This window comes from Pseudoliparis swirei, chromosome 3 (genome assembly GCF_029220125.1).
Source record: "Pseudoliparis swirei isolate HS2019 ecotype Mariana Trench chromosome 3, NWPU_hadal_v1, whole genome shotgun sequence".
NCBI lineage: Eukaryota > Metazoa > Chordata > Actinopteri > Perciformes > Liparidae > Pseudoliparis > Pseudoliparis swirei.
The window spans coordinates 19992444-20015855 of record NC_079390.1 but is presented as its reverse complement, the minus strand read 5'-3'; the positions used below and the strand labels follow the sequence as shown (position 1 = coordinate 20015855).

The window sequence follows — 23412 nt, the reverse complement described above, 5'->3', positions numbered from 1 at the left end:
TAATCCGCCTGCAGACAGAGGGCCTGAGTTATGATTCCAAAGGCGGCTGTTAAGTTTCACACTGCTGTCCGACCTTCTCTGCCACAAACAACACATGTCTGGCCATCCATCTGTCTAAATCACACCCTGTCAGTGGCCGACTCTCAGTCTTGGTGATGGACAGCAGATGGGCGAACAGCCAAGTCTTCTGCTCAGTGGGCATGTTCGCTATTAAACGGGAACCCTTTGGAGTTTTTTTTCCACTCCAGGCGCAACATAGCATCCTGCAACTTTTTCTTTGCCCACAACGTCATCTGACCTTGTCATCTCGGAGCCATACACATAAAGGACGCGAGGCATCTGTAATTTGTTTTGATAGCCTCAAGTAGTTTTGTCTGAGCTTTCATTGTCTCTGCTGGATGGGGGGTCGGGGGGGGGGGGGGGGACGACCCACACTGCACAGCCAGATTTAGATCCACTGCCACTTCAGTCGAAATGAAATAACATCTACAGTATGCAAGGAGGCCAATATCATTATGCTAACTGAATTATTTGCTTTATTGTGTGCCTCACCTCATAAACCCTCAAGACAACACTATCCATCTCTCCACAGCCGGCTGACCTTAAGGGAAAACCAACCAGGCAAGAAAGGAAAACAGCTTGCGTTGCTCATACACATGAACATTACGGGCTTATTTAATTACGCTTTCCCCTGACAATGGCCTTTTTGTTGTTTCTTATTACACAATGAATTCCATTTCACTCACAAATTGCCCACACAGTGAGTCATTGTAATGCAAATCACTTCGCCCATCAGTATAATATACAATCAGTAAACAAACAGGGGCAGCAAAAGTGAGCTTCAATTTACGGTTCCTGTTGTTTATAATTTAAGAGAAAGAAAAGAACAGGTAACTTTTTTCTTAAAGGTTTGTAGAAAGGATGAAATTTGGGACCAATTAAAGTAGAAAGGGAGACCATTTAGAACATTAGATTACGTTTTGTATGATATGCACCAAATTATTACACTGCAATGAGGTCTATGTGCAACACATAACTACTACAGTGTGAGCGTCTCACCTGCACAGCTTTGGCAGTGAGACACTTCCAATTAATTCAATTTTAGTTAGTGCACATAAAAAGCACACTTTGTGATATCAAGAACTGCTCAACACATTTTACTCATAAATTAGAAGTAAAAAAACCAAAATGTTGAAATCACCATTCACAGTATCGTTAGTATTCTCTAGAGTATCACTCTACATTTTATATGCAACTGTATATTATCAGAAGAGACGGCGCTGTGCAGTACTGCCCATTGCAGTGTGCACAGAGCGTGAAGCAGTGTGAGGTGCTGAGCTGGTTGGTCCATGTGAGCTCCCGGTTATCAGAGGCAAACTAAATGCCATGCTGCCTCTGTAGATGAGCTGATCTCCTTTTCTCGCTCTCCCAGGGAAAGGTCAGATATCGACAGAAGACTTTTTCTTTTTTATAGAATGCTAGGACATCCTAGAGGCCAAAGACATAAGGTTACAGAGACATAAAATACATAAATTCAATCAATTTGCATCAATAACATGATCTAAAACTCCACATTACAAAGGTCTAGCATTCTAATTGTTGGTCACATGGCTGAGTAGTCACTTTAGATTCATGTCCGATGTCATGATCAGGCCTTAATCGCTGTCTTTTCATATGAACGACTGTAACAGTGTTGCTAATACTCATTGTGTTGCCTTTCTAATGTTAAATAAAGCAGTTGTAGCAACAAAAACATGACCGTTGACCTCAATTAACCTCTTGCATTCCTCGTGGGCGCCGTTATCCTTGGCCAGATTTTCTGTCTTTCAGAGGCTGTAGGCTCGAGTGAACATATTGATTTCATATGGAACTAGAAAATCGAAGGAATCTATTGGTACCAACCGTGTCATACTGGAATGTCTGAAATGAGGCAAAATTAAGCTCCAAATAGGCAACATTTTGGCAAGGGAAAAACTAACATTGCCATATTTAAAAGTTGTCCCTTGACCTTTAACCTCAAGAGATGCGACTGAAATGGGTGTTATGGGTAGGTACAAGTCTCCCGTTTTGTTGCTGATCCCATTCAATTTGGAGCAAAAACAATGCAGTTTTTGCCTGCAGTACAATTGTGTCATTTTCTCCTCTTCTAAAAGATGTTACTGCATATTGGCATCCCTAATAAGTCTGAACATCTTATAAATTGGATGTGACTAGAACGCTAAGACTTGTGGATCTAATAACATCTCTGTTAACATGTGATGATGTTAGAAATGGAAGAGAACTATATTGCAGCCATCTGGGCACCCAGAGCTTCACAATCATACCTCACATTGCATATACTGTACATGGTCAGGGCTGAACGTATTTGGACTGAACTTTGATCTAAAACTACAAAGTCTTATCTGACCTTCCTGTTCTTCAGCGTTACCAGTGGTTTGTTCCTCGTTGTTAACCTTCTGTTTTCAGATTCATGAAAGCATCTCTTGATTGTTGACTTCAACCACATATTGACTGCATCATTTGAAATACGTGTCAAGAGGACAATAATAATGATTGTGTCACAGTTCAAATACGTACGGCCTTCCTGTAATAGGTAAACTGCAACAGAAAAGGACAACAACAACAAATGCATTTGTAAACATGAATTTGAATCCCTTTGCACTTTTGATTCATCTCACACTGAGATCGTTTCCTTCTCATGACATTGGAGAAGTTTCAGTGCGTGGAAAATGTGTGAAATTGATGTAATTTAATTAGAAGAGATGGGACAATCTATTTCATTGCGGTCCAGTTTCCCCCTTTTAGTCATCATAACCAATGCAAGGAAATCATTTCCCTTCAGTGACACTGTCATACATGTCACGACACCAAGTTTTAGCTAGGGAAGAAATAGCAAATTTATGCCATTTAATTAGTGGAAATGGAACACTCTTCTCGATATTTCTAGTTCAATTTCCAAGTTAAGCTGATGAGGCACTTGAAAAAAAAAGAAACTTGCATAATTTCAGCTTGAATATCCATGCAGATTTTGTATTTATTCCCAACTAAAAGTACTTACACTGAACCTCCAGGTATTTCTGTGCTTGGAAGTCCTTGACTGCAGGGTGGTCTATGATGCAAGACACTGGTACACCATCGTCCTCCTTACTCACAGTGAACGTCAGCCGGCTGGTGACTGTGTACATCTTGTCGTAGGTCAGCTCGACCTTGGGCTTGCCTATGGAACACGTCAAAACACGAGCAGGCTTGAACACAGCGACGATTTAAATTCGAATAAGAATGAGAATCACATGAGATCAACTTCACGTACTGCGGCCTGGCCACAGTTATTGTAAAGAACAACATTCTTTACTCGGAAAGCATTAGTATTGATTGATTGTTGCTTCACAGTTAACTTTAATTAAAACTCTGACATTTAGCGGAAGCTATTAACAGAAAAGCAACATAATATTGATAACCATGTTTTCATTGAGCTAAGAATGAGCGATCGCGTCCTCTTCACTGAGACCGTCGTGTTTCCACAGTTCGGCCACAACGGAAAAACCAACAGCTTGCGCAGGAACTTTTTTGCGGTTTTGGTTGTTAAGTTGTAATAGTTTATTTTGATAACATCTGCAGAGGTCTTATGTTTTAAATTAATACGTATAGAAAGATATTATAATAGAAAATATTAGGGAGAATATTGTGTTATTAATGTATTATGAAGCATAGGGGTAATGTTTACTCTATGAAAATGTAAATGGCAAGAATTAATGTATGTTGCATGAGAGTGACTGTATGTTAGTATTATAGATTGACGAGGCCGGTTGAATTCCGTCAAGTGACTTACAATAATAAGGGACTTTTATTGTGAAAGTGACTTTAATGAGGACAATAACAAGACGGGACTCTTATTGTGAAAATGCGACGGAACCGGAAGTGACGTTTTGACCGGGGCCAGTGAGATTGAGTATGTAACTCCGGGGTTGAGAGAAATCGGGGCTCTTCCACAGGTAATCTCCGAGGCCGCAAGGCTGAGGGCCCGGAGGAGCCGGGAGTCGAGGAAAAGCGCCTTGAATGTTTGTTTTACCCTTCCGGAAGCCTGTTTTCCATCATCTGCGAAGCGCCCAGTTTCAGAATACTCAACATGGTTTTAAAGGGCCACCATAGTTCTCCGCTTGTGAAACTGCCGTTACGTGCACCGCTAACTCCTGGTGCAGCCATCCACGATCGGACCTCTGTTGCTCCTGAAGTGGTGTTATTGTGGTAAAGATCGACTCTGAGGGAGGCGAACGGCGTTAAAATGCTTTTGAATAACCGAAGGTTGAAAAACCGGGAGGCGGTTCTAAAAACATTACACTCATCTCTATCCATCCATAGCCACTTATCCTTTGCAAGGTTGCAGGGGTTTGGCGCCGATCCCGGCTCCCAACGGGTGACAGGTAGCGTGCACCCTGGACAGGTCGTCACTGTCAGTCGATAAAAGGTTGACAAATATGAACATTCAACTTAATTACGAGCAATTCAGAAGCTCCAGTTGATCTAACCTCTTTGTGTTTGGTCAGTGGGAAAACACCAGCGCCGGTGGAGACAACCGGCACAGACGTCACCATCTAGCCGGGGGATTTTGACCGAGGGCCCTCTTTGCTGTGACGCAACAGTAATCACCACTGGCCCATCATTACCTTCGCATTGAAAATGCGGAAGGTTATGTTTTGATCGCCGCGTATTTATTTGTATGCGTGTTATTCGCCTAACTCAAAAAGTATGAAACCGAATCGCATGAAATTTGGTGCGATGATTGGTTATTATCCGGGGACCATTTGATTAGATTTTGGGATCGATCGAGTCAAAGGTCAAGGTCATGAAAAGGTCAAAATCATCTTGAATCGCATGAAATTTGGTGGGATGATTGGTTATTATCCGGGGACCATTTGATTAGATTTTGGGATCAATCGGGTCAAAGGTCAAGGTCATGGAAAGGTCAACATCTTCTTTTTACCATAGCATGGTCAATTTTTATCCAATTGGCATGCAACTAATGCCAAAATGTTCATAATGCAATCCCCAATGTTGTGATATGCGAAGGTATGCGCTCTACCGAGTGCCCATTCTAGTTTTGAGTGTGTTTTGCAACACTTTATTCATATCATGAAACCTTAGCTCCAGAGGCTGGCTCAACAAAGAAAATATGAACAAACTTGGCATGCCGTTATTATACAAAGCTTTGAAAATATGAACAAAAGCTCATATTTGGGATCTCTTCCTAACTTGCCGAAACCAATTCATGTTTTGTATTTTGTATGCACCCTTGGGTCCTCTGGGAGTACTTTGTGAACAACTTGTTTTCTTGAAGGGCCACTAAGTTTTACTTGAGAAAATAACAAAGCTGAAACCTTTGTACTCAAGGCTGCAAAGGGAGAAATGCTGATAAACACAACCATTGTGTGGCTGCAAGCCGAATGTCTTTCTTTCTATGACCTTACAAAATATGTAGAGTGGAAATGAGGAGGGCGTCCTTGAGAATGGTCGGAGAAGGTGAATCAGCGAACAATTGCCTGCTGTCAGGCGCTACTGTGTGACTGTGAATCACTCATTAGGCTTTGAGAAGCCTGATTTATTGTGTGGCCACCTTTGGCGCAGATCTAAAGCCTGCAAAGTAACCCTCCTCTGATTAGTGGCTGCTCTGTAATATCACACAGACGCTATGTTCTCAAATGCAATGAAGAGGATACCTCATCAGAGTCATACAAAATAAGAGGGATAGCTGGAGACCGCGCCGCACGGCAGATTCCCAAACAGAGATTGATTATTTTTATCCCTCTGTCCTACTTCCCTAACAGTAGTTGCACACGCGTGTTTGTGTCACATCAATAAAACAAGCAAAGAAAGCCACACACAAAAAAAGAGGCTGCCAAGGGAAATGCTGGTACAGAGAGAAAATCGGGTTTTAATGCGAGTCGTTGCATCAATTGGGTTTTGTATTTTAGCTGTAAAATATGCACTAAGTGCACAGTCTCTCTATCCACTCTGCTACTGTCACTGTGGCGACGCCGTCACCATGGTGACAGCTGTCTCTTCGGGGTGCTGGAAAAAAGCAAACCCGTGTGATGTGCCAGGTTGTCACGAATAAATACCACGAGAGGCTTCAGATTTCTGAACGCACCTGAAACGGGAACCTGAAGGGGCCCGCTCAAATCAAAATGTCGTTCGAGATGCATGAAAACAGTGCATGGTGCGGAGACGTCTTCATTCAAGTGCGGCCTCTGGATGTCTCTCTCCGGAATTCATTGTAAAAGCATAACGCTCGCCTCCAGAAGCTACGTGTCTCTGGGATTCGAACCTGTACGAAGGCAGGTTACTTTGGAAGACGTGTGAGAATGATAACTGCTATCGAAAATGGTAATATTCACACGACCCACCGGAAAGCCTCTCGCTGACCGCCTATGTGTGCGAGGTGAAGATAGACCCTGCTATGTGCTGGACAACACTCAAAAGTTGCTGGTGCCCATTCCTCGAGGAAAGGCAGAGAAGACAGAGTAATGTCGTAAGAGCGACTTCTGAGAGAAATCCAAATGTGCTGCATCGAATATAAAATGCGTTCAAATAGAAACAATGGAACCCTCGAGGGAAACACACTAGATGCATCAATACACATTCGACAATTGTTTTTTCTACTGAAGTCCTACTCACTGGAGGCATCGTGCAAGGTTTATGCACACTGCTGCGTTGGGATATGCCCCGTAGCAGACGTGTGGCAACACTCCACCGAAGCAATTCACTCACACCGCCTTCCTGGGTTGGCACATCCCAGCCAATACTCCTCGACTATTCTTTTCCTGCGTTCGCTCACCCAGTTCCTGCTAGTAACGGGAATCAAATAACACACGTCCGATCGCAGGACGCTACACTGCGTGATAGGACCGGTGGGAATTTGCCATTTAGCCGTGATGTATGGCTAACTCCACTTTTGCAGTTTCAGGCACGGGCCGGGTCACCGGCAATGCAGCCTGGCGGCACATCCGTGGATCCGATGAAGAAAAGGGGCCGATGAAAACTTGGCCACATGGTGCCAGCTTGCAGAGCCAGCTCACAAGCTACTCCAGCTGGTTGGCCAGGAGCATGCGTGGACTAGTCACAGTAGCTTCATTCAGTGGATGCATGCATGTCATCAAGGCTGGTTTAAAATAGTTTATCAAATCAACGTTCACGTCCTTTTTTGTCCAAAATAATAAGTGAATTGTTCGTGATAACTTTATTAAATGTATAAACAAATAGATATTAAAAGATTGTTTTAAATGTTTTCCGACTTGATTTATAGAATGTGATTTTACCTGGCAATATAAAATACTTATTTTTTAGTAAAATTTGTCTACAAGCTTTTTGGGAATTAATCTATAGCCTAGTAATAACAAAGGTCATACATGTAAGAATGAATATTTATTTGTATACATATTAAAACAATACGTATAGTGTCTTTGTCTGCACATTTAGTTATGTTACACTATCAATAATAATAATAATCCAATTAATTCATATCGTGCTTTTTAAGGTACTCAAAGACACTTTACATGTTGCATTTACACAAGTGACCTGCTCAAGGACACATCGACTAGGCCGGGGAGCTAAGTAGTTTAAAGTGATGAGACTTTAATGAAACCGAACTAGAAAAGCCTTTCGTGAGTAATATCAATGAGTTAGCGGAAGCTCTCGCCATTCTGTGTTCAGGCCTAAGAGAGTAACTTTGGATGGAGGCCAGTGGAGATGATCGTCACTGAAAGGCAGTGCAAGGTCAAGTGGCACTGATAGTGTTCTGTAGACCTTAACACACAAACTCAGGTGGCCCTGCTCTCATTTCAACTGATTTGTTTAACCCCATGCTTGTGGAGCAGTAAAGGAGACGTGTCTAGTTCAAACAAATTGTGTGTCTCGACACTTCAATCGCTTTTCTTTGCCTGAAATATTCTTTCGTCCACTTGTAGAGTCTTCCTGCTGGGGAAGAGTCGGGTAATTGAAATAGCATTGTGGTCGTCTCGTAGGACTCGAGGCTATTGGCTGTTCTGGTCCCTGTCAGTCAATGATTTGCTCTGCCTACCGGCTCTTGTTTTTAATTTGTATTTTTGTACCCCTCTTGTTTTCTTTGATTATAAAAAGGAGACAACCCTGCACTGCTATAATTCAGTCTGTCCACGACTCCCACTCTGTTGGTAAATCAAACAACATGATTTCAGTAAAAGAAAAACAATTATAATGGTGAGATTACGGGCATGTGCATGTTAGGTGAGATGGTTGGAGTTACATTGGCAAGCATGACGATTGCAACCTTTAAATGATATTTACAGTAAGAGAGCCAAGCCGGATTATCCCTCCAGGTAATTAAGAACAATTCTGGGGACGTTTAATTAGAAATAAGTCGTCCTGGTTCCAGAACCATCAGCCATTCCTTTTCTTTCCATCTTGCATTTTCAGCAGAGCAACACCAGCTTTCTTTTTCATAACAGAGTTATTTACCATCAAAAGAGCTAGCATTAAAACAGCTTTAATATTCGGAAACTTTTACTTGCAAATGTAAAATATAGAATTTTGCTGATTTGAGAAACGTGCCCACCATTGTTTTAGGCCGTGTCAGCTATTAACACGTGTTCACTTGCGGTTGAAATAGATAAAAGCAAATGACATGCTCCAAATGCAGTCTTGTAACAGGTGAGCCTTTAATACCACTGAGTGTATTGTCACGGGAACAAAAAATAAATAATAAATGGCATCCGTCAATTGTAAACTTCAAAGAGTCCGGAGCCTTTTCTGTAAATGTGATTTGATTCCCAGAAAACAACATACGTGTGAGGTCGAGTGGCATTCAGCGTTATCCCAAATCCATTTAAAATACAAAGCAAATGAGCATCATTTGACTTTCTGCTGGTGTAAGACTACTTTAGAATGATGTTGGCGCATTCCCAGATTCGAGCGGACCACTATGGGACGTGCCGCAGCGTAAAAGGTGAAGCTGCTCAGGGACTTCGACACAACTTCTGATTAGGACCTTTTGTTTCAAAGTCTTGACAAAGCTTGCTGTCTGGGCTCCAGGGTGGAGCTGGCTGGCATGAGGCCTGTTCACCCCTGAGCTCTGCTCACACTTCTAAAGCTCAGCCCTCTTTGATGATGTCGCGCGGTGCCAACCGACTCTGGCCGCCGCTGCACATCCACGTCGCCTTAATGGAAACGATTCAAAGTTACAGCAGAGCTCCATTGAAGAAAAAAAACCAGCATTGATGCAAGCAGTAAATATGGGACACCAGCAAGGGGTGAAATAAACTTCAATTGGTTCCTTTCAACACATGGCACAAGGGCTTAAAACATGCACACGTGCATGCAAAAGTTAGAATTCAGCAACACCTCAAAGTAGAACGTGCAGAAACGCGGGTGCAGGTGCATTCAATAGGAACACCAGTGGCAAAGCATGGAATTAAAAGATTGTTTTCACAGAATTGTTTATCTTCTGTGGCAAACCCAGTCAACACAATATTTCATGATGACCTTTCAAACCTAAAACAATGTTTTCTTTTCTGTTGGTTTGCTCAACAAACCATGTATGAAATGATAAGCGGCCAATGAGCTGTGTCATTGTGTGCATACCAAAACTCTCTTTCGCCTATAGCAGTTTTATCCATTTCCAAGGTCTCCCCTCCGTGGAACTTTACAACGGATTGCAGACTGCTCTAAAAAAGGAAATGCTCAGGAAGAAAAGGGCATCGAGCTCCAGTGTCCCCCGATGCCCCGGCGCTTTGCTGGTGAGTAACAACACACTATTTGGCATCGACTTTGGGATCCATCTAAAACACGACTTCTTGATTTTCAAAATTGTTTGTCTGTCTGTGCTTGCCACCTGCTGTGACATCATACTGCCCCTCGAGACATTTTGTCTTTTTGGTTTAGCCATGACTTAATCAGCAGTCCACCTGGTCTCAACGATAGCAGTAATATTGCCAGATATTTTAAAGTTTAGTCCTGAGATTAAAAGTCCATGTTGGTTTAAGTCTTGATTCGATTCCTTCCTTCTAAAAACTGGGTCGGCAGTATATTTTCAATGGGCAAAGTGATTCAAGTGGTCCGAGAGAAAACTAGACTCCCGCCATGCCTTTCGCCTCTGTTGTCAGGTTTTGGGAAATCTCAGGCAAAAGTCGTCCTGATTGGCCGTTATACAAATGCACATGTGCAGGACGCTTCAGACGGTGAAAGCCTGATTAAATGGTGGAATATCCTGCATAAAAAGTTGTTATTCAAGCATTGGCAACGACTGCCTGCACTGCTGAGCAACCTAAAATACACGACCGTTCAAAAGTTTGGAGTCACCCAGACAATTTCGTGTCTTCCATGAAAAATCACACTTTTATTTATCAAATCAATATAAAATGTAGTCAAGACATTGACAAGGTTAGAAATAATGATTAATATTTGTAGTATTAATTTTGTTCTACAAACTTCAAGCTCAAAGGAAGGCCAGTTGTATAGCTTATATCACCAGCATAACTGTTTTCAGCTGTGCTAGCATAATTGCATGGGTTTTCTAATCAGACTTTAGTCTTCTAAGGCGATGAGCAAACACAATGTACCATTAGAACACTGGAGTGATCGTTGATGGAAATGGGCCTCTATACACCTATGGAGATATTTCATTAGAAACCAGACACTTCCACCTTGAATATTAATTTACCACATTAACAATGTATAGAGTGTATTTTTGATTAATTAAATGTTATCTTTATTGAAAAAACAGTGCTTTTCTTTGAAAAATAAAGACATTTCTAAGTGACCCCAAACTTTTTAACGGTAATGTATGTTTGACTGATTTATCAAAAAAATAGTCTGATTTTATTGGGGAATATGTTGCTAATATCTTCGCCTTTTGCTCACAGGAGCCAAAGGCTCACACCTGCAGGGAGTTCACAGCAGCAGTTAGCAGAAGGCTAAACTATGAGCAGCATTTTCTCTCCTTACGTCAAATAGTTTAGCCTTCCGAGGAAGCTTAAGTCTTGCTTACTAGATTATTCAGAGGTTTCTATTTGTTCTCCCTTTTACATTTTAATATAGTTTGACTCAAGACAATGTGAGAGCATTTCAGTCAAACTTAAGCTAAATGTGTCTAGGTTAGAATCCACCTGACTGGTTGTCATTTTTAAGACTTTCCTAAAGTCTAGAAGGAGAGTCTGCTCCGATGTCAAAGATTGAAGTAAAATGTTCTCTTTTAGTTTGTGGACTGACTTCAACTTAAAAAAGCAGCAGATGATATTATACACACAATGGTTGAGGTAAGATCCACAATTTAGGTTAATTGTTTTACTTGTTAGGTTTAAAATTGGTATAATTCTTGAGAGAAAATTGCATCATAGAGGCATGAGTATGATAAAGGGGGAGGATTTTGAAAGCATACAGTTTATGGTTTTGTTCCTTGGTTTGATTTCATATGAAAAGTATGCATAGTACCACGCTTTTTCTTCTTTAAAGCGAGGGTAACAGCAGAAGCAGGAGTTTTCACACGATTCATCTGTTTTTCTCTGCTTCATGGAACACAGTGTGTTTGTGTCACACAGAAGTATTCTTTGTTCAGATAACCAATCAAAAAAAAAAGGAGATAGATGAGTGAACATTTGTGAAAAGAACTTTTTCTGCAGTCGTATTGTGTCAAGACGGGAAATGATATAAATGACATATACGATTGTGAGGTTTTCCTGATTTGCGGAGTCGACCTACCTGGAAGCTCTTTATCTCCCTTCATCCATCGGATGGTGGCAGCAGGCTTACTGCTCATGGCGGTGCAGGTCATCTCCGTCTCGTTGCCCTCGCTCAGGACCTCATCCCTTGCCTCGATGATGGGGTTACCTGGAGGAACTAGGAAGGGACACACAAACCCCACTCCGTGAACATTGGGGCACCACGTGGTCAGAAGACCAGCGAGCTGACAGAGAGGAGACACAGTAACGACAACCAAAGAAAGCTAATTTACATATTGGTATTTAGATTCAGGTCCAAATCTTGACATTTTAGAGCAAAGCATTTACCCTCCTTGTGTCAGCAATTATGAAGGAATATAAAGCTTGAGCGTCCTTTTAAAACACTTAATAATGTGACATTTTGTATATGAATAAGTGTGTATAACTATAATTAGAAAGATTTTAACCATTGCCCACTGCTCCTTGGATGGGTCAAATGCAGAGAAGAGTACTTCTTTCTTTTTTACTTCTTCTTTATGTTGCGTTATAGACACAGAAAGTGTTACCAAAGGGTCAAATTAAACTCTTGATTTCAGGTTTCACTTATGCTAAACAGTAAATCAGAATATACAAATCCAAATGTGTATTTAAATATACAAGAAATGTTTTGCATGCACAGAAAACTGTCACACTCAAATACAATGATCCTATGCACACAATTACAGTTCATTCCACAGGTGTGTGTGTGTCCTTTCAGTAGTCTGTACAAATGGTTTCATGATCACAGTTCACTTGCGGAATACGGTCTCACATTCTTGCAAACCTCGCTGCTGTATATTAGCCGGCTTAAACACTCCAACATTGAACATGAAATACATGCTGCTACTGTTTCTCGCTGCTTTCAAAGCCTCTTGAAGATTTCCTCGCGAGCCGCCACCAACCACGTCGCTCGGGATGTGAATGCATGCCGTCTTCGGCAGTCCGAATGTCAATTAAGTGGCTTTTACCTCGCTGCGGACCAATAGCACTAAGTGTTTTGTGTGTGCGCCTGTGTGTGGCCGTGTGCGTCGCCGTCGTACCCAGCACGGTGATGTCGGCGTAGGCTTCCTGCGGGGGGTCCGTGTAGAGCTGGCAGACATATCGACCCTCGTCCGACAGCGAGACGTTAGACAGCGACACCCGCAACTCATTGTCCGAGAAGTTCACCAGCTGAAAGCGAGCGTCTTTCAGTGCTGAGGGAGACAAACACACACTTTTAACTTCATTTGGCAGACACACACACACACACACAGACACATACGAGACATACACTTGAGCACTTCAAAATACAAGTAAACGCCTTAACCCTCCTGTTACCTTTAGGGTCAATTTGACCCCATTCAATGTTTAATGTCGGTGTTCTTTCGGGTCAATTTGACCCCAGGCTGTTTTTCACTGTGTCAAACATATAAGAAATATCAACTTTTTTATATATTTAAAGGGCTATTTAGGTAGTCAACAAACAAACATAAAGTACCTCACACTTAAACTTGGGAAACAATATTAATTCTAATAATTTTCTGGAGGTTTTAATTGCTGGGGTCAAATTGACCCTGAGGGTAAAATATGTCAGTAAATATAAAGGTAACAGGAGGGTTAAACATTGAATGGGGTCAAATTGACCCTAAGGTAACAGGAGGGTTAAACAAGTTTGACTGGAACATCAAATGCTGGAATACAAATATACAAGAGTAGACTCTACTCTTTACACATTATTCATAACGTTGGAGTATTTGGACACACTTTCTTCTTGAGCGTCGGATGAACTGTGGATGATTTTGCACGATTCCTCGTTTTTAGTGAGCCAAACCTCATCCTAGACCAATATTTGCCGTCAATCCTTTGCCGTGATTGACTGTTTGAGCTCTACGAGCCACAGATATCAGAAGACCCCATCACAGCTGACATCTTCCCTGTGAGGCCGTGCCATCTCCACTCAGAGTTTGTTTGTTTGTTTTTTTGCTCAGTGGATTGAGGTCAGAATACCTCACTGTTTCTTCTGTCATCCACCAGTCGCCTGGCAATCGGACTGAATTGCCATTTCATTACACTTTCCTTCAATCTGCTTCTGTTCTGATCTGTTGGGGAGGGTCGTCTATATTTTGCTCTGAGTACTCACTCGGCGTTCTGCCTTGGATACATAATGCTGGAGTCTCCGCTGCGAGAGGGAGTTAACGTGTTTTATTCCAATGCGAGAAATATGAGTTATATCAGTGAGTCAACTTTCATAGAGGGAGATGAAGGTTATGTATTAACCCTGGGTCCATTAGGCAACACAAAACAAAAGTTGTATGAACCACTTCCTCTCCAGTCAGATTGCATCCATAATGCAGGGGAACTAATTTAATCCAGGGCTACAACTAACAGCTAATTTCCTTCTTGATTTATATGCCGATTAAATCGTTTGGTCTAGAGGAAAGAAAAAAAAGTCCAGGGTGATGTCATCAAATTGCTTCTTTTGTCTGAGCAGCACTCCAGAAGTAAGAGAGATATTCAGTTATTACTCATCCTCATAATCCAGGGAGAGGAATTGGGGCATTATTGCATTAAATGTGACCTTTTTTAAAAGAAAAAAAATAACTGAATGCATTTTCTGTCAAATCATCAAACAAATAACCATGACAACCCTAATCACTACTGTGATAATCCAATTTGAAAATGAAAAACACTGCTTTTTTCTCATCATCAAGATTGACAAATTGAGATTCTATGTGGCGCCGGAATGGTAAATAATATTTTTCTTAAAGGACGCGTTGAGAAGCAATTAATTTTGTATAACTGTTCATTTAGACCAACAATAATAGCACAATAACTCTGATGTTGTTTTCTTTTTTCCTTTTCTTCTCTTTGAGATGGCGTGCTTGTGTAAAATGCATATTTAACAGTTTGCATATTTAACACTAGTTATTTTAGCTCGACGAGCCTCATAGCTTCAAGCCTGCTTCGAAGAACTTTCCAAAGAAATCAAGGAAAGGAACATTTTAAAATAAAAAATAAACACAAAAAGAAAGACACAATTTACACTTGAGCAACCCGTTTAATTCTGTTTGGCATGTGCAGTCATACAGAATGTGCTAACAACAGGATTAGTATAAACAGAGGGTGTTATTCAGTGGGCCCCACAGTGCAATTGAGGACAAACCCATAAATCCTATCTCTTGCTCATCTGTAGCTACTTTCATCTTGCCGTACCTTGTTTGCCCATCTACCTAAGCACACTCTATCAGCTGTAATGTAGGATGACAACATGTGGTAAGATGAAAGTCTACCCATCTCCATCCCCCTTTGATGTGCGGATACATTCTGCTCTGATTGACAGCGACTCCGGGCTCTTTACACTCTGCGCTCTCCTTGTACAGCTCTGCTCGTTTTTTTTTTGTATACCTTCTTTAAAAAAAAAGATTAACGCATTAAACATGGACACTTCTGACACACAAGACCCTCATAACCGACGTGAATACATTTTCTTTTTAAATGCCAGGCTACATTATACATTTCACAGATGACGGAGAAGGATGCTGATGCGGATGTATTGCCCCTCAACGTCAGGAGAGAGACACAGGGAGAGTGAGTGATGGAAACCAAGGGAGACGGCGAGTAAGAAATAAGAAAACTAATCACCGCGATTGATTTTGTGCATCATTAAACAAGAACATTAGAGGGGCATCTTAAGTGACACCATAAGGTTGACTGGAGATGGGACTTTTTTTGCTCACCACATTAAGAAAAAATATGTGGAAAGAAAATACTGATTTTTATGATGCCCTGGTCTGTAATGCATTATGCACATACTCATATGGTGTTATAATCAGCTTATAGCACTGTATAATTATAGTTATGAGCACTCGTAAATATCCACCATGCTTTATTACAATAAACAAGGCAAGTATTTACATGGCGAGGCTCTCAGGCACTGAGCCACATTACAGGCCTTTGAAATGTCCACAAGGAATACACTGTATACGTGTGTATGTGTCTGAATGAGCGGGAAAAAAGCCATACGCTGGATGTCTTTTATTTCCGTGCCTCCTTTATCAGCCTTCGCATTTACATGTGTATTGTTGAAAAAATAAATAAACCACTTCCGAGTCACGGTTGCGCTCTCGAGACGGAGATGCGACGCACGCCGGCGCCGACGTTTGCAAAGCAAGAGAGCGTTTCTGTTGTGTGAGGAAAAACACGGCAGATACCCTCGCGCTCTAGATGGAGGGTTAGCCGAGTGGGGGGGGAGTCGCATTCGTTCCAACAACAATGCAGCTGCGGTAGTTGCAGACCCACCTGGCGGAGATCTGCGCTCTATTGAGTGCACCTTTCCAGTTCGAACCTGAAGTCTGTGAACATGTTTTACATTTGTTATTTTAAAAGGCCCTTGTGGGTACGCACATTGGAAATGAGGAGCAGCTCTCTTGTTGCACAATCCTTCTGCATATGATGTCCTCCTGAACAAATAAAAATGGAGTGGAGTGACTTATACGGTCAAGTATCATTATTTTAAAATTGCTGATTACTCACTTATAATGTATTCCAGCTATGGGAATGGGGGGGGGGAGGTCAACATGTGTAACCAGCATTTGTTGAGTATCCATTATACAATTTGTTATGATTATTGTTATATAGCATACTATATTTCAAAGTGCTTTTTACTATAATTATACATTGCGATGAATAGATCATAACGCATTAAAGGTGTGTTTATGATCATAGACAAGTGCAACAGAAAACTTCATAGATAATGTAAGGCATTTAATCTCATTATAAATGAATTCGCCGTTTGGCCTAATGGGAAGAGAATAAGACTGTTGGGTGCTTCGTACATGACATAATGGGCCGCCGCCTTCCCACTTTTCTCTGCCTTTGATTATCCTTCCAGAAAGGTCTGCTGACAATACTTCACAGTTGAACCAAGCCATCTGAAAAGGCAGCATACAAGGAGGTTGTTTTTCATGCAAATGCTTATTCTTTCCCTACACATGGCGTTTCTTTTATATTCGCGAAAAAAGCAAGAAAAAAACAACGGAATGGTTGATTTCCATTCGCGAAAGTATTAGATTATTTTATCCAAGCACAATGAAGCCCTTCTTGTGGCACATGAATAATACGCCCCTCATTAGCTCATTCAAAAGCCTTGTTAGCCCTCATTAAAATGAGAGGTCAGACTCTAATCCTGATGATTTAATTGAATTAAATACTGCCAGATTAAAACATACCGATGCTGCCGTATACAGGTGCACTGAAGAAAGCGTACGACCTGTTTTCCGAGGCAGAGCTGCTCCTCGGGGAAAACTACTCGTACTTTGCTGCTGTTATGATGAAGATATACAATAGATGAATCGAAGGCCTTGTGTAAAGGTTACTGGCAGCGGTGTAAGCGTCTCAATATTGGTAGTTGTGTTATGAAATACGAAACAGTATAAGGACAAGTTCAATTTTTTTATTATAACTCTGTAATGATTCCTTCTTGTCACATGACATCTATTGCATTTGTCCATCCTGGAGAGGGATCCTCCTCTGTTGCTCTCCTGAAAGTGTCTTCACTTTTTCCCTGTGAAAGTTTTTTTCTTCTATTTCTTGGGAGTTTTTCCTGATCCGATGTGAGGTCTTGGGACAGGGATGGCGTAAGTGTACAGATTATAAAGCACTTTTGTAGGCAATTTTGTAATTTGTGATATTGGGCTGTATAAAATCAGGGTGTCTACAGGAATAAACCAGAGAAATTTAAGACTTTTTAAGACTTTTTAAGACCACGTCTAAATTAAATTTAAGACCTAACTTACGATGGAAATATACATTAATCTAAATTAATTAATTCAAAGTAAACACACTGATGTCTGTTCAAAATTAACAGTATGGTTTAATGCAAAAGGATAACACAAATGTCATTGCTGTTGTAAATTATATTTATGAATACATTTTCAGAAAATGTAAGTCCCATGAACAAATGTCTATAAAATTAAGTAAATATATTTTAAAAATACGTGCAACATAGTTCCTTTTGAACAAAAAAATCTATAAAATAACATAAATAACAATTCCAGCTGCTTATAAAATGCAAATTCATTTACATAATAGAATGTATGTGTGTGTGTGTGTGAGTTCTCATGTCTCTATGTGATGGATGTTTGTGCACAGGTTCATACGTCTACTCCTGAGCTTTTGTGAATATACTAGGAAAACAATCCTTTTCAAACTGTATGAATATAAAAACTTCCAGTTGACATTTGGTCCATTTTCCTGGAAAAAAGAAAGAAAAAAGGCAGACATTAGCCATACAACAGTCAACACATCTCTTATGACACCACCACTTCAGATTAATGTCAGACTGGATAAATATGAATGAATACTATTTTTACAAATTAAGCAACGTGAGCCATCCCTTGAGCCTAGTGAACACTATTTAGACATATTGACAGGTAATCACCCCTCTACTACCATTCTAAAACTATTTTTAATTAGTCTAATTAATGTGTAGTGCGCCTATCCATAGCTGTTATTAACTTGACACATGAGTAAAGCTTAACTATATGATACACATACTCATATACATGAGGTTAGTTAAAATATATATATTTATGGCAGACTTACTTTGAGGTGCTGAAGTAGGTCCTGGGTGGTGTCATGGCCCATGAGCTGTGCTCCATAGGATCCTGACTGGACCTGGTCATTTCACCAATAGCGCACATGAAGTCCAGCTGTCTGCTCGCTGGAAAGTCTCCCGACACATAACGCAGCTTCAGAAGCATTTCACCGACCGTCACCAGAAACACTCGTTCTTTTCAAGCCGTTGTTGAACTTGCATCCTGCCATGTTTTCTAAAGTAGTCGATGCTTCACGTTGTAGGGGATGGGACCGAATACGCGGGGCCCCTTTAAGAGAAAGGGCGTGGCCCCGGTGACACCAGAGACGCCGCAGAGCAACCGGAGCAAAATACGGACCTGGCGGAACAGATTGCCTCATATTCCTAATGACATGACACCCAAAAAAATTTAAGACCAATCCAATCTGAATTTAAGACAATTTAAGACTTTTTAAGGCCTTATTTTTAGGAAAAGCAATTTAAGACTTTTTAAGACTTTTTAAGGACCCGCGGACACCCTGAAAATAAACTGAATTGAATTGAACTCGTCTTCACCATTTCAGTGCATGTCCAAAAAGATTTGAATCTCTCCTTTAGAGTTGACCTTTCCTGTTATGCTCCCATTCGTTTCACCTTTTTATTCTTTACAAATATTCCACAAGATGTTGCGGGAGGCTGAGGTCTGGTGGGTCCTGATGGAAAGCCAGCGCAACTTCAAAGAGGAGATGGAAAGCAACCGTAACATTTAACCAAGGAAGTGCTTTGGAAAGTACAGATCCACCAGTAACAGTCACCCGTTGCCCGTACTTTCACCTCGAGCAGAGATGCTTTGTTGGTTTGGCTCCGGAACTTTGATAAAGATGTTTCTCAAAATGAATCAGCGAGATACGCCAACCTGCAGATGTTGGGATCGCCTTAGATCGTCCTGGTCTTGCTTTGGAGGAAAAGGACTCGGTTTGTTAATATCTCTCCAGCCGGTATCGTACTAAACAAAAACAAAACACGACGATGTTCCTTTCCTCTCTCCAGGCTACACACCTCCCATTGGTCGAAATGTTCATATCAACGATTTGGGACGAGTTCCAAAAGAGAGTCAAGACAGACAACGCTGTCCCTGACAGTTCAGAGTCGGACAAACCTTTCAATGCAATGAAGAGCAATACGAGTCTGCAGTACGAGTCTGCAGTACGAGTCTGCAGTACGAGTCTGCAGTTGGACATTTGGTTTGGTATACACTACCGTTCAAAAGTTTGGGGTCATCCAGACAATTTTGTGTCTTCCATGAAAACTGACTTTTATTTATCAAATGAATTGAAAATTGAATAGAAAATATCGTCAAGACATTGACAAGGTTAGAAATAATGATTAATATTTGAAGTATTAATTTTGTTCTTCAAACTTCAAGCTCAAAGGAAGGCCAGTTGTATAGCTTATATCACCAGCATAACTGTTTTCAGCTGTGCTAACATAATTGCACAAGGGTTTTCTAATCAGATATTAGTCTTCTAAGGCGATTAGCAAACACAATGTACCATTAGAACACTGGAGTGATAGTTGATGGAAATGGGCCTCTATACACCTATGGAGATATTTCATTAGAAACCAGACGTTTCCACCTAGAATAGTCATTTACCACATTAACAATGTATAGTGTGTATTTTTGATTAATATTATCTTTATTGAAAAAACAGTGCTTTTCTTTGAAAAATAAAGAAATTTCTAAGTGACCCCAAACACACATTTTAAAAGATGTTACAATTAACCGTCCTGGATCTGGATTCAGAACAGCACCAAGATCAAATAACTCGTCTCTTTGCAAATGTCCTCCGTTTCCATCAACTCGTCAAAATCCTTGCCAATCAGATTAAATCCATTTGACAAAAAAAACGAGAACATTTTTTTTTCAGGGATTTCATAATCCTCTTATGTATCAGTTCTAAAATAAGGCATTATGGTGTACGCATGAGCTGAATGAATAAATACCTTCTAATACACATTGAGAAGAGGCACTGAGACACTGTGGCGGGGCTTGGGGCAACACTACGATACGCTCAAGAGATACAAGGACAGACGGTGGAGAACAGTCTGGTTCAGACAGGAGGGTTGAACACAGTGGTATACCGCAGAAATAAAATAAAGGTCTGTCCTGGCAAAACAGAAGGGAAACAACACAGCAGACCACTCTTTCATTGTTATATCAGCGCACAGAAGAATATATATCCTCTCTACTCCGAGAGAAAATAAAGGGTGACCTTTAGCTCTGTGGTCTTTTTTGCCCCGTTCGTCATCTTCTCTTGTTCCATCACATCTGATAGCAGGAGAAGGACACCACAGATGTCTGACAAAAGGTAAATGATAGTCAAGTCTTTGAAAGAGTCGGCTGTCCAAACTCTGAAAGGCTACTTTTATCGGATCAGTCAATTTCTCTCTTTACATCCGACATTGATGAAGCCAATTTAAAAGGAGCGATAAGACAATACAGTAGAAGCAGATTTTGTGAGGTTAGGTGACAAAATGTTTTCCTCTTTAAGATACAGAGGTGCAGTGTCACTCATCTTGCAGATTACTGCAGGTAAACAGGATGCTCGCTTTGATGAATCCTGTTGTTCTGTACTCCGGAAGCACTCTATGCATTTGTTTTTGTTTGTAATGCAGTGTCTGTGGACCACTCTGAAGCTCATAAGAGAAACTATAAAAAAAGACATTTTGAGTAGAGTAAACATTGACTGCCAGAGTCATTAGTGCAGTATTAACTAACTTTGTGCACGCATGAGTAGACGGCCAAGCTAAGACTATAGAAGCCTGAGGCAACAGGGTTGGTATGTGCAAAAGTCCATCATTAAGTTTCCACAAACAGGGTTTCTTAATGTGGGCGGGGTCGTTCTAGCAACTCGGACTTATTAAGTTTCAGCTTAACTTCTGAATGCATTTTTTCCAGATTGAGAGCTGTGCAGGATTTTGTGGCAAGTGGTTTTCATCGTTAGGCACTCGTAGCTTTGTGGCCGGCATGGAGAGGAGGAATGACTTCATCGATATGCGAGTATTGGGTGTGGGTAAATGTGAGAAAAAAATGTGACCCAAATCCTTTAATGTTTGCATTAGACCCTGTGGTCATGGAATCACTTCTCATATTACCAGTCAGCACTTACATACTAAATGGGATGCGAATAGATAGCACTTCCCAATTTGAGAAGGACAAAGTGCTTGTGTGGGAACACACACACACACACACACACACACACACACTGATGGCAGCAGAGTTGGCCAGCTCATCAGGGACAATTTGAGTTTCAGTGTCTTACTCAAGCTCAAGGACACGTTGACATGTGGACAGGCGGAGCTGGGAATCATAATGTCTCACATTCATAAATGACACCAAGAAAGGAGGTCATTTTTCAAGATAAAAACCTGCTTTTTAAGTGTTTGATCTAATAACAAACAGCATTAGCGTTGACTCTCCTCTCAGCATCTATCGTGTGAAAAAACGTTTTAAAGGATTTTCTGATGAAAAGTGTGCTAAAATAAACTTGGCCATTTATTGTTCATTATGTAATTGTTCCCATTTCCATAACCTTTGCATTAAAGGGCAAAGTTGTTTATTTGATGACTGACATTTAAATTGAACTAGATGATGTTCTGCATTAGAACATATACAACTCATTTAATCTCCTACGTTCTCAGTTCTGCATGGCCTACATGGTCACCTTGAGAAGAGATAAATACACATTTCATGTTTTGAAGTTATCATGAATAAAATCCATCAAGCTGCCATGATCTCATCATTGAAACGTAGCGGTGAAGATAGAATTAGAGTGGATGAGTTGAATGGATGAGGTGAAAATAAACCTGAATCCAAGACAAGAGAATTGGGATCAATACAAACTCTAATGGCTCTTTCCCCCCCCCCCCCCCCTATTCCACCTGTGCCGACTGTATGACTTTATTCTCATCTTGCTGGCTCTTCCCCTTCTCTGGATTCATCTTCATTCACTCATTCTTTTTTTCCCCCCACTCGAATCATTTCTTCTCCAGCTTCGGCCGAAGACGACTCCCATCCAGGGAGAGCGGGCGATGATAAGTGTGCCTCGCCTAAGTGTCTGCAATCAATTGTGATTAGTGGCTGCTGCCCATTTTTAAGAGGAGCACATCAAAGTTTTTTCACCGCGTGTCAGAATGGGTGAGACGAGGTGGGCCGGGGGTAATTACATTCGTACAAAAAAAAACCCTCCTCCCCACTTTAGGTGAAGTCCAGGCTTCTGTGTAGTCACCACACAAACCCAAAGAATGGGAACATTTAGCATCGCTTCAGCAGCTGTTCACACTCGGGAGCTTTTCTCTCTTCGACACAGCTGACTGTAATCAAAGTACTGCCTGTACTTCGGTTCCTTTCAGTATTTTTGCATTGTGAGGGTGTTTAGACCCCCCCAAGGCTTCTTTTCCGTCTCGCATTATCTTTTTGATTTAATCCGTCATACATCAGAACTTCTGCTTTTTACAACAACAACAAAATGTTTATTGCGTATATTTATACGAGCCCCATTATCACAGTGGTTCTCAGTTCTTTACAAGAGAATGCCGGTACTTGAGACACAATGACCACAACAATGATCTTGCATCAAATCCCTGAGCCAATCCTGCTGAAACACTTCAGCACACTTCCCACTCGGACTGCAGTTCTCAAGACGACACGCAATTATTTTACATTTGGTGTAATCTTCACGGATAAAATCTTCTCACATGAAACGGCCTGCCATTTGAATTGTCCGACTTAAATGTCAGACTATCCACTCTGACTTCTCACATGGGCAAACGCATGTTGCACAATCATTCATTCCATCTCAGCCACCTAAAACCAAGGCCCACCTCAAAAATCGATATCAAATTAACTGAATGTTATGTTTACAATATTTTACTGGTTTTCCTTCCCATTAGAACATCGTGTCAGACGGAGAACTAAAGCCTTTGTCGATGCTTTTGCCAAAGCCACAATATTTTTAAAAAAACCTGATATTTTAACATCAATTAATCCGCTGCTGCCTTGGTGGTTTAGTCATTGTGTTAAATCAGTGAATCTGAACTCAGTAAAGTAGCAGGAAGTATAGATAATGAGTG

General features: G+C 41.0%; 1 protein-coding gene across 3 annotated transcripts in view; it reads right to left on the bottom strand.

The window, feature by feature from the left end:
- cadm1a (cell adhesion molecule 1a) overlaps positions 1 to 23412 on the bottom strand; it is a 389469-nt gene that overhangs the window by 60522 nt on the left and 305535 nt on the right. For all 3 annotated transcript variants that reach the window (XM_056443457.1, XM_056443460.1, XM_056443458.1), the window contains 3 exons: positions 12767 to 12919; positions 11728 to 11865; positions 3059 to 3217 (listed from right to left, as the gene is read on the bottom strand). In XM_056443457.1, the coding sequence (XP_056299432.1) occupies positions 3059 to 3217; positions 11728 to 11865; positions 12767 to 12919 (450 nt within the window). The remainder of the gene's footprint in view (positions 1 to 3058; positions 3218 to 11727; positions 11866 to 12766; positions 12920 to 23412) is intronic.